At 37.5% G+C, this 12,612-nt stretch overlaps 2 protein-coding genes across 2 annotated transcripts in view; one reads left to right on the forward strand and one right to left on the reverse strand.

The window, feature by feature from the left end:
• The window catches only part of LOC128158185 (contactin-like), a 31,158-nt gene extending 29,582 nt beyond the window's left edge, over positions 1-1,576 (reverse strand). The window contains exons 1-4 of the mRNA XM_052820937.1: positions 1,424-1,576; positions 990-1,084; positions 529-614; positions 30-181 (exon numbers count right to left, since the gene is read on the reverse strand). Of these exons, the coding sequence (XP_052676897.1) occupies positions 30-181; positions 529-614; positions 990-1,084; positions 1,424-1,499 (409 nt within the window). The 5' untranslated portion in view covers positions 1,500-1,576. The remainder of the gene's footprint in view (positions 1-29; positions 182-528; positions 615-989; positions 1,085-1,423) is intronic.
• Positions 1-10,629, forward strand: part of LOC128158201 (uncharacterized) — a 154,158-nt gene extending 143,529 nt beyond the window's left edge. The window contains exons 2-4 of the mRNA XM_052820965.1: positions 7,206-7,353; positions 7,561-7,662; positions 7,829-10,629. Coding sequence (XP_052676925.1) covers positions 7,219-7,353; positions 7,561-7,662; positions 7,829-8,161 — 570 coding nt within the window. The 5' untranslated portion in view covers positions 7,206-7,218 and the 3' untranslated portion in view covers positions 8,162-10,629. The remainder of the gene's footprint in view (positions 1-7,205; positions 7,354-7,560; positions 7,663-7,828) is intronic.
• The last annotated feature ends 1,983 nt before the right edge of the window (positions 10,630-12,612 follow it).

The following is a 12,612-nucleotide window of genomic DNA, read 5'->3' on the forward strand; positions in this document are numbered from 1 at the left end:
AAATGTACAGCAATCAAAAATAAGCGTACCGTTGTACTGGTAAACTACATGAAATCCAGAGTTGTTCAGTTTGGAGAATTTAGACCACCGTATAAGTCCACTTAATGGTTTGCTAAGGTTGTCTAGGGCGAGGAAATTGTCTTGTTCAAGGGGAACAACTCCACTTGTATACCAATTGTTCCTGCAATTCCAATAATAATATTAATTAGATCAACAATTTCATTTTTTCAACATTGAACTGTACAATACTTAAAGTTTGATACTTGTTTTAAAAATAAATGCAAGCTAGAGGAAAGTCAAGGTAAAGGGATTTTTTTAAGTCTTTCATCTTTTTTATTCTCTAAATAAAACTGTTTATTATAAGCTTAAGACAATAAGTCTAGCATGTAAATATACAAAATGTTTAAATTTATTAGATCGTTGGAAACTAACCTACAATGTTGATGTCTAAATGCCCCGTGAATTCACACACAAACACAACAAATTAATTAGTATAGTAATGTCTGGTCCCTGTAGCTAGCCACTTGCCTTTCGATGTCAAAATTGAGCAACCAGTTTCTAACAAATGAGTGTTCTGTCTGACTTTCTACTCCAAGAACTTCTCCTCCATTCTCCTTAAAAAGAACATAATGTTACCGGTATATAAAATTCAAACTCAAACTTCCCAATTGTAATTATATACAATATAATAAATATTATATGTTCTGAAAAATTTTTATTTCTTAAATATTTTGGATCTGTTAAATAAAATTAGCAATAACTTTAAAATTTGTTCAATATTACTTACATGTAATCTCTATCTTCAATTTAAATAATAGCATGAAAGCTTGAATATACACATATTCTGTCTGGAAATTTGAAAAGCTCATCTTACATGTATATAGCATTGAATACAGAACAGGGTAAATACACCATAATCATCATTGTAAGCAAAGTTCTTCATCAGTTGTGCATGATAAATTTATTATTGTACATTCAAGCACATTTACCTTACAAAAAACTTGAGCTTTAGTATATGTTTCATGTGGATGAAATACAAATTTGTAGCACTGTGAATTATGCTCAATCCATTCTGATGGACAATCTGTAAAAATACATTACATATATTCATCAGTTCATTTTTTAAATCAACAAGCTTACTACAAACAATTAAGCAGCTAGAGAGAGAGAGAGAGAGAGAGAGAGAGAGAGAGAGAGAGAGAGAGAGAGAGACTGAAAAAAATGTATACACTCTTATATCACATAGATAATAAAATATCAAATTTTTAAATCAAAAAAACAATGTTAGTCATTCCATATTTTAGATATATAAAGAATAAAACTTATTCAAAGAATCAATAGGCCCCTATTTACTAGCTGAGTGTAAAAGCGACTCAGAAGACAGACAGGTAAGTTCTCACTATGGCAGAGAATCAATACAAACCAAACAATGGCAATGGATTCGACTTTAAAATCAAATCAAACAAAGCAGCCAGCAGTCCTATTTTACTTGGAGACATATTTCATATCAAAACGCTCAGTAACAATATTACAGTGATCGATCACGTCTTATAATTCAGTCAAAAGTTGATGAGTAAAGTCAAGCTAGCACGCACTAACTTCAACGCACTAACTCCGTTCTAAATATGCTTATCGACTAGTTTTTCGATCCCGACGGGAAAATATCCCTCGGTAAATAGGCGCAAGGCGCCTAAACTAGGACTTGTGACAATTAGGTGACCCCGGATTCCTGAGGGTGGGGGTCCTGCCCGGGGGTGACCGGTCTCAGAACCTTCAATAATTATGCCGTTCTTGGCGCCACGGCCCCCTGAATAATCGTTATAATAACTATATTATCATATTATATAGGGACATAAACAAGGCGCAGGGCGCCTAAACTAGGACTTGTGACAATTAGGTGACCCCGGATTCCTGAGGGTGGGGGTCCTGCCCGGGGGTGACCGGTCTCAGAACCTTCAATAATTATGCCGTTCTTGGCGCCACGGCCCCCTGAATAATCGTTATAATAACTATATTATCATATTATATAGGGACATAAACAAGGCGCAGGGCGCCTAAACTAGGACTTGTGACAATTAGGTGACCCCGGATTCCTGAGGGTGGGGGTCCTGCCCGGGGGTGACCGGTCTCAGAACCTTCAATAATTATGCAGTTCTTGGCGCCACGGCCCCCTGAATAATCGTTATAATAACTATATTATCATATTATATAGGGACATAAACAAGGCGCAGGGCGCCTAAACTAGGACTTGTGACAATTAGGTGACCCCGGATTCCTGAGGGTGGGGGTCCTGCCCGGGGGTGACCGGTCTCAGAACCTTCAATAATTATGCCGTTCTTGGCGCCACGGCCCCCTGAATAATCGTTATAATAACTATATCATCATATTATATAGGGACATAAACAAGGCGCAGGGCGCCTAAACTAGGACTTGTGACAATTAGGTGACCCCGGATTCCTGAGGGTGGGGGTCCTGCCCGGGGGTGACCGGTCTCAGAACCTTCAATAATTATGCCGTTCTTGGCGCCACGGCCCCCTGAATAATCGTTATAATAACTATATTATCATATTATATAGGGACATAAACAAGGCGCAGGGCGCCTAAACTAGGACTTGTGACAATTAGGTGACCCCGGATTCCTGAGGGTGGGGGTCCTGCCCGGGGGTGACCGGTCTCAGAACCTTCAATAATTATGCCGTTCTTGGCGCCACGGCCCCCTGAATAATCGTTATAATAACTATATTATCATATTATATAGGGACATAAACAAGGCGCAGGGCGCCTAAACTAGGACTTGTGACAATTAGGTGACCCCGGATTCCTGAGGGTGGGGGTCCTGCCCGGGGGTGACCGGTCTCAGAACCTTCAATAATTATGCCGTTCTTGGCGCCACGGCCCCCTGAATAATCGTTATAATAACTATATTATCATATTATATAGGGACATAAACAAGGCGCAGGGCGCCTAAACTAGGACTTGTGACAATTAGGTGACCCCGGATTCCTGAGGGTGGGGGTCCTGTCCGGGGGTGACTGGTCTCAGAACCTTCAATAATTATGCCGTTCTTGGCGCCACGGCCCCCTGAATAATCGTTATAATAACTATATCATCATATTATATAGGGACATAAACAAGGCGCAGGGCGCCTAAACTAGGACTTTTGACAATTAGGTGACCCCGGATTCCTGAGGGTGGGGGTCCTGCCCGGGGGTGACCGGTCTCAGAACCTTCAATAATTATGCCGTTCTTGGCGCCACGGCCCCCTGAATAATCGTTATAATAACTATATTATCATATTATATAGGGACATAAACAAGGCGCAGGGCGCCTAAACTAGGACTTGTGACAATTAGGTGACCCCGGATTCCTGAGGGTGGGGGTCCTGCCCGGGGGTGACCGGTCTCAGAACCTTCAATAATTATGCCGTTCTTGGCGCCACGGCCCCCTGAATAATCGTTATAATAACTATATTATCATATTATATAGGGACATAAACAAGGCGCAGGGCGCCTAAACTAGGACTTGTGACAATTAGGTGACCCCGGATTCCTGAGGGTGGGGGTCCTGCCCGGGGGTGACCGGTCTCAGAACCTTCAATAATTATGCCGTTCTTGGCGCCACGGCCCCCTGAATAATCGTTATAATAACTATATCATCATATTATATAGGGACATTAACAAGGCGCAGGGCGCCTAAACTAGGACTTGTGACAATTAGGTGACCCCGGATTCCTGAGGGTGGGGGTCCTGTCCGGGGGTGACTGGTCTCAGAACCTTCAATAATTATGCCGTTCTTGGCGCCACCGCCCCCTGAATAATCGTTATAATTCTTTATTTTTCATTTTCATAAATATTTTTTTATAATCGTTATAATTCTTTATTTTTCATTTTCATAAATATTTTTTTCCAAAAAAATTAGGACGTCTATTTGGTCGTCCGTGATATGCATTTATAGATAATCGTATTTTGCATAAATTGGTACCATATTTTCAGCCCTATATTATTTAGTTCGCAGCCAAAACGAAACTTCCGGTTTTCGTTAAAATTGTAAAGGAAATTGGAAAAGTCACGGGGTGTGGAGGAATCTTAAGGTGGATCTACTGTGGTCATTATGATTTAAAACCTTTTCCACTATCAAATTTAAAAGTTGCCTGAATCTATCCTAATAAAAGCTGTTGTCAACTCTAACTTCATTAGTACTTGGACATTTAAATCTCCAGCTGTACAGGTGACTACTGATTTTTATACGACCGCAAAAATTATGGTATGGCGCAGTCGTCGTCGTCCGTGCACATTCGTTTTTGTGGAATAACTTTTGTTTTAGTGGAGGGATCAACATGAAATTTTCACACAATGTACCATGGCATAAAACGAAGCTGTATAAGAAATAAGGAATTTATGGCCTCACCTATTTCAGAAAAAAATACCAAAAAGGGCCACTTTGGGTGTTTTTCGCAAATATAGTTGCCAAATGTTTATTTTTTATTGAATTTTAATGGGGTTTCTTTTATTTTGTTGCTTATATAATTGCGCTTCAGTAGTATTCATGATTTGTATCTTTACATTCATCTTATGTATTCCTCTAGATGCAAGCTTTTAGTTGGGAGTCAGCAGATTCTGTGTGCCTCTGTGTCAAGTTCTTTATCGTGTCCATCTAATTATTGTGTCAACCTCTTTACTGTGTCCACATTCACTTCATATTACACTTGTTCGAGTTTCAGTGGTCGACATGCTGCGGTCGTATCTGCTGCGCTCAGCGTAGCCTTTTATTTTTTACTTGAGATTTGTCTATAGGTAAAAAAAACTGATAGCCCTTAGATTTAAATGTCCAGCTACTTCTTTTCATCACCTGAGTTAAGGATTGATTTGAGGTTCACTAAAGATTGGTATCAGCTATTTTTCAATCCAATAAAGGATTAGCTATTGAAATATGACCACACTCAGAGTAAATTGCTTATTAAAAAAAAAGGGAAAAAGGGGGGTGTGATTACATATATAGTAGGTCTCAATGGGATCTAAGCAGGACATGGGATTGAGTGGGGTTTTTTTTATCTGGGATGTCGCTAATTGTTTGTCGAGAAAACAAAAATTTATTAGACAAGGATTTGGGAATAACTCAAAATTGATTTGGGAATTTGGGAAAATATTAATGTTCTTAAGCAAGAAATTGAAAAATATTTTTTCCTTAAAATTTTGATAGCAGGCTTTCATATGTAACAATCATTGTCTCAAAATCTTGTATTTTTTTAGATTATCAACTTTGTGCATATTGTTACATGTCTCATGCAATTTTTATGTACAGAAAATGAACCAAAATTTGGGAAGCGGGAAATCATGAACTGGTACACCTAACATGGGAATTGTCAAAAGAACTTAACGTGATACGGGATTAGAACCCCCTATATATTACGATAAATTGGCAAAATAAAAATTTTCTGTATGAAAATAACTTTAACCATTAATCTGACCTTATCTGAAGTGATAGCAGACTTTGACGCGGAGGATGGCATGTGATGGCATAATGAATGAAAATTATGTCAGGAGTGTAACATTTATCCATTCTTTAATGATAAAGTTTTTATTTAGTTTAAAAAAATTCTAAACTTAACTGGAAGAGATTTTTTACACTTAATTTGCTCAAAAATTTTCAATAAGGTCAAATTTAAAGATTGGAATATATTATTTGCTTTTGATACAGTGTTTGAATATTAAAAATAAGTGCGATAAATACTAAAAGGACATTTAAAACAATTACACTATATAAAACTGTTGTGAAAGTATCAGAATTGTGTTACAATGCCTCAAATAAACACTAATGATCAGATCCTATCCTGTAAGTTGACAGAAACTAAAAGTGGAAAACCTAGCATTTCACAGAATTTTAGTGTTACACTCCTGACACCTATTTCAAGGCCATAAAAAAGGACTAATCAAATTTAGGCAGTCATGTTTGCATCTCATAGTAACTGCTGCACCTGCTGGTCAATTTAAAACAATAATTATGACAATTACTAACAGTGTTTCAAAAATATGACATTGCAAACTTAAATGTTACACTCCTGACCTACATCAGCAGGTGTAGATCAAGTGCACCAGAAACATGTCACAGATATCTACAAATACTTTTAATTTGATCTAGAATATTGTGGTAAAGTATAAGAAATATTAAAATGTCCAAAATCTTTCGGAACTTTGAATTATCATCATTTAAAATTAAGAATTAAGTTTTTTCCTTTTCATTTTTTTCCCTCATTAGGAAATTTGACAGACCTTATTTTACCATTGTAATTACAAAATATGTATTACTTCATATGAGAAAATTTAGTGCATATACACAGGTTTTCAACAAACCCATCATTTTATATTAGACATCATTATTTTTTTTAAAGACAGCTCTTTGAAGCACTTGCTTCTTTCAAAATGTCACACTAAAAGTGTTACACTCCTGACATTTTTGGCCCTATTTTTTGCCGGCATTTTTTTATTATCAAAGATATCATCACGAAAATTTGTACGATTATAGTCACAGGTGGGATACATTTTTTAATTATCTAATACTTAGTATTTATCATCATGATTTGTAATAGGGTATGGTAATAATGTTGGGGTCATTTTTTTTGAAACAGCCCCTATGTAGAATGAATAGTGAACAAAATAGTCTGCATGGCAAACAGGACATACATGTGGTTCTGTGACTTGAAAGAACTGATCATTTATCTATATAGCTAGGTATTTTAGACATGTAGTTTCAGCTGAACAGAAAAAAAATGTCAGTATGAAGACAAAAAAAAAAATTGCATAATTTTAAATATAATGCTGAATTTTAGGTTTTTTCTTCTATGATATGCGTGGGTATAGTAATTTGAGCATGTTGAGTGGTATTATACACCAACAATTAAACTTTTATTAGAGTTTTCATGGTATTGACATTTTTACATATATTTTATATATATTTTCAATATCACTTGCTTTGATAGGTGCCATTTTTAGGTAAATGAAGGCTTTTTCCAAATTGAAACGGATTTTGTGATGCGTAATAGTCGATGTAATGATATCAACATGCAAAATGGACATAAAAATAACTTCATTTTCGAGGCTCTGTGAGACACCTTGTGTGCAAATACTGTAAAACAGCCCTGATACATGTTGGAATGAATAGATCTACACCGGTGATGTACGTTGGTTAAATTTTTCATTTCATTTGCAGGTCGTCGCCATTATGCCTGATGGCCATGTACGGGTGGGGTTATTTCCGACACTATCAGAAACAATAGTGTGCCAGCTGGGCACTGTGGCTGAACTCCCCCGTACAGCAACAAAGTCTTGGAAAAGTGGGAAGAAGACCGCCTTTCGGGTACGTCAAAAGCTATATATTGGTGAAATGTTTTAGAATGTATGTCTAAAATGTCTGTTTTGGAAAAAAATTCTTTGCCCGGTTGCCGGTAAGCGCTGGGCCCTTGGTCCTATTTTTTCAAGCTTCGGTCATGTATAATTTTTGTAATGTTCATGTATAATTCTTGTAATGTTAGAACATTCGACTAATGGAGGTGTTTTTTTGCAGGCAGCCAAGGCAGCCGCCGCAGCCTCCAAGGAATCCCCCGCAGCCTCCAAGGAATCCCCCGCAGCCTCCTCCTCCAAGGACTCGGCCAGGAAGAAACGAAAGGTAAGAACTCAACCTAATTTGTTTGGTTGTTTGTTGCTATGAAACCTTTAATAACACCAACATTTATTTTTGTTGGCCTTACCGGCCCAGAACGCAGTGTATCATCAGTAGTGTGTTTGGATATTTGATTATTGAACATTCGACTAATGGAGATGTTTTTTTGCAGGCAGCCCAGAAAAGCCACAAATTGAGTTTCGACGGGTACATCGACTTGCTTGCTGCAAAAATTGAAGAAGGGAACAAAACAAAAGGGAATAAGGACCAGAGGAGAGGTGCTGACGGCAAATTTGGCAATAAAAATTTATTGGACTGTTCCTGGAGGACCTGGTTGAAAAGCATGTTTACAGAATATCCAGGTGTGCTGTGCAAGTGCTCTTGTAATCATCGACCTTTGACTAGCGCACACGCCTTAATAAAACACATAGAGAGAAATCACTATATCAATAATGTGGTATCATTTGGTGAGGAGGACCTGGAATTCACACCACCACAGTTTTAGCTCACCTCCCCCCCCCCCCAAGTTTAAATAAGTTGTTGAATCAACTTTGGAAATTCACCCCAAATTCAAATTTGGAAATTCACCCTTGTCTAGTGGGTTCAACTATATTTTGTATGCTCTACCTATAGTAACCATATATCTTGATTTCCCAGAAACTTGTTGACGCTGCAATTGCACTTCATATAAATACATGTTTTGGCATTCTATGTTATTTGTAAATGCTGTTTGTCCTTATATTTTGATATATCCAGTTACTTTGTTTCTACTGTTTCGCAAGTATCTTGGCAATAATATCTCTTACTACTGTATATTTTGTATGAGAGTCAAACTGTAGAACTATGTGGGTTGAAGAATATCTCTTACTACTGTATATTTTGTATGAGAGTCAAACTGTAGAACTATGTGGGTTGAAGAATAAAAGTGTGCACTCAATCAAATATTGTTTTTAGGCCAATACTTTGTAAGATATACCAAGTGCACTTGTAATCCTCGACCTTTAGCTAGCGCACAAGCCTTAATAAAACACATAGAGAGAAATGACTATATCAATAATGTGGTATCATTTGGTGAGGAGGACCTGGAAATCACACCACCACAGTTTTAGCTCATCTCCCCCTCCCCCCCAAAGTTTAAATAAGTTGTTGAATCAACTTTGGAAATTCACCCAAAACGTTTGGGGGGGGGGGGTATATAGGAATCACTTTGTCTGTCCGTCTGTCCGTCTGTGCAGTTTTCCTGTCTGGTCCATAACTTTTATATGCCTTAATGAATCTTTATGAAACTTTGGGAGGTCGTTACATATAATTGTATCAGTTGGTGACTTTTGTAGTAACAAGGTGAACTTGCCATTAAAACTTAGGTATTGGTTATTATCAACGAGCCCAACGGAGTTAGAGAGGGTATATAGCGTTTGGTTCGTTCGTTAGTACGTACATGCGTACTTAAGTAATAGTCAGATTAAAGTTTTGGTTAAGGTGCATATCTCGGCAACTACAAGTGGTAGAGGGATGATATTTGGTCAGTCGATACATCTTGGGTAGTAACCAACATCTGTACTGAAATTAGGTCACTTTGACTTACATTTTATGCTTGAGCAACTTAGGTTAAAGTTTCGGTTAAGGTGCATATCTCGGCAACTACAAGTGGTAGAGGGATTTGGTCAGTGGATACATCTTGAGCAGTAACCAACATCCAAACCCAAATTAGATCACCTTGACCTACAATTTGCGCTTGAGCGACTTAAAGTTTCGGTTAAGGTGCATATTCCAGTAACTACAAGTGGTAGAGGGATGATATTTGGTCAGTGGATACATCTTGGGTAGTAACTAATATCGGTACCAAAATGTAGGTCCACTGATTTGAGATTTTGTAAGTTACTGCTACAAACTATATACAAGTATCCACATTAAAAAGTTAAGATACTGATCAATTATAATCTTATGAGTTTTTATACTTTGAAAAAAAAAATGTTGGTACCAAAATTAGGTCCACTTGACCTACATTTTACGCTGAGCTACTTACTACTTAGGTTAAATTTTAGGTTAATGGGCGAGGGGGTTTGCAGTCGTGGACGACAGCTCCATTTCTTTATTATATGTTTCTGGTGGTACCAATATAGTTGTCAGTAATTGAAATGGACTTAAACCATTCTTCCTAAATGAGTCCCTCAAATGTGAAATGTAGGTCACAGCCAAACTCTGAAGCATGCATTCTTCCTAATTGCATGTGGATGTGATATGAAGCATGCCAATTTCAATCTCTGTCATCTGTTAGCTCTGACAAAGTCCCAAAGTCAGCGAACCGTAAAAATATAGGATACATCTAAAATTATGTACCACTGAGTAATATTTGTATCAAGTTGGTGACTTTAGTGGTAACAAAGTGAACTTGCCATTAAAACATAGATAATCTAAAGATTACAGATTTCACCTTGTTGTTCAGAGTCGCCTAGCTTATTAACAATTTTAGTTCACCAGAACTATTAGCGTCCCCCATCATCTGTGTCCACTTTCATGTTACAAGTTAATATCTTAACAACTTTACATTGTAGGATCATCAAACATGGTTAAATTGTTATATGAATGTATCAGGGGTGGTATATCAGCATCTAGGTCAAACTAGATCACTTTGAACTACGCTTTTCGCTTAAACAACTTGTATCCAAGTTTATCTTATACATGTAGTTCATATCTCATGTAACAATATAGTTATGTACCAGAAATAGACTTTAACCATTCCTCCTATCAAAGTTGATCAACTGTGAAAAGTAGGTCAAGAGTCAGTATCTAAAGCCTGCATCCTGCTCAGCATCCCTAGAGGCACCAATACTCGGTGTTCAACTTGTTCAGTTAATTGAGAAATTGCCTTGACCCATTCTCCCTTAATAATTCGCTAAACTATGAAATGTAGGTCACAGCCAACATCTGAAGCTTGCTCTCTTCTTAACTGCATGCAGACATCAGGTGAACTAAAATTACCTCTTTAAGTTTTGAAGCATAGATGAAATGACCATCTAGGTAAATCTAGGTCAATGTGACCAAAATACAATTTAAACCTTGTATTACAAAGTTCTCTTTCTAATATCCAAATATACAGCACAGACAAAGCCACTCATGCAGAAAATTTTGGTCAAATATACCCAATGCTCTGGTCATTACAATTGTAACAAGATGGTGTATTGTATTACCCACCTCATCCGAAAAGCAGATGAGTACTGAAATCTAGCAAAATTCTACAAGCTTCAATATTTACACAAAATTTGAAATCGAATGTTTTCATTGATTGTCACAACAGGACTGACGGAACAATATTCTGAATATTATCTGAATGCCATATATCCTACAGCAATATAGTTGTTGAAGCTGGATGTATCTTTGATCATCTTTGCTCTCACATGAGAAGATTGACAAACAACAATGGTCAGGGTTTTCCATAGATGTTCATGGCAAGCCAGTTATTTTCAAGTTGGTGTCAACATTTAACATTCTAGCAAAATTCAAATTGATACATTTTGTTTAAATCTGACATAAAAGCTGACAAGCTACTGTAAATTTTTCCGATGATATATTGTGAATACTTAGTGTAAACGGTCTATACGCTTTGTACATTGGGTATACGTCGTGCAAACGGACTGTACAGGGCGTATACTTTGTGTGCACAATTTCGTGTATACATTGGACCATATATAACCCATGATACATTGTGTATTCTTGATGTACACGGCCTGTACGCTTGGTACGTTGGGCATACGCCCTGTATAGGACGTATACTTCGTGCACAAATTTGGTGTATACATTGGACCATATATAACCGATGATACATTGTGTATACTTGGTGTAAATGGTCTATACGCTTTGTACATTGGTGTAAACGGCCTGTACAGGGCGTATACTTTGTGTGCACAATTTGGTGTATACATTGGACCATATATAACCGATGATACATTGTGTATACTTAGTGTAAACGGTCTATACGCTTTGTACATTGGGTATACAAAGTATACGCCCTATACAATTTTGTACACAAAGTATACGCCCTGTACAGGCCGTTTGCACGACGTACACCCAATGTACAAAGCGTATAGACCGTTTACACTAAGTATACACAATGTATCATCGGTTATATATGGTCCAATGTATACACCAAATTGTGCACACAAAGTATACGCCCTATTCAATTTTGTACACGAAGTATATGACCTGTACAGGCCGTTTACACCACGTGTACCCAATGTACAAAGCGTATAGACCGTTTACACCAAGTATACACAATGTATCATCGGTTATATATGGTCCAATGTATACGCAAAATGGTGCACACAAAGTATACGCCCTGTACAGGCCGTTTGCACGACGTATACCCAATGTACAAAGCGTATAGACCGTTTACACTAAGTATACACAATGTATCATCGGTTATATATGGTCCAATGTATACACCAAATGGTGCACACAAAGTATACGCCCTGTACAGGCAGTTTACACCACGTATACCCAATGTACAAAGCGTATAGACCATTTACACCAAGTATACACGATGTACAAAGCGTGTAGACCGTTTACACCAAGTATACACAATGTATCATCGGTTATATATGGTCCAATGTATACACCAAATTGTGCACACAAAGTATACGCCCTATACAATTTTGTACACGAAGTATATGACCTGTACAGGCCGTTTACTTCACGTATACCCAATGTACAAAGCGTATAGACCGTTTACACCAAGTATACACAATGTATCATCGGTTATATATGGTCCAATGTATAAACCAAATTTTGTGCACGAAGTATACGTCCTGTACAGGGCGTATGCCTAATACCAAGCGTATAGGTCGTGTACACCAAGTATACACAATGACACAATGTATCATCTGTTATATATGGTCCAATGTATACACGAAATGTTGCACACAAAGTATACGCCCTGTACAGGCCGATTACACCACG

This window comes from Crassostrea angulata, chromosome 8 (assembly GCF_025612915.1).
Source record: "Crassostrea angulata isolate pt1a10 chromosome 8, ASM2561291v2, whole genome shotgun sequence".
In the NCBI taxonomy this organism is placed as follows: Eukaryota; Metazoa; Mollusca; class Bivalvia; order Ostreida; family Ostreidae; genus Magallana; species Magallana angulata.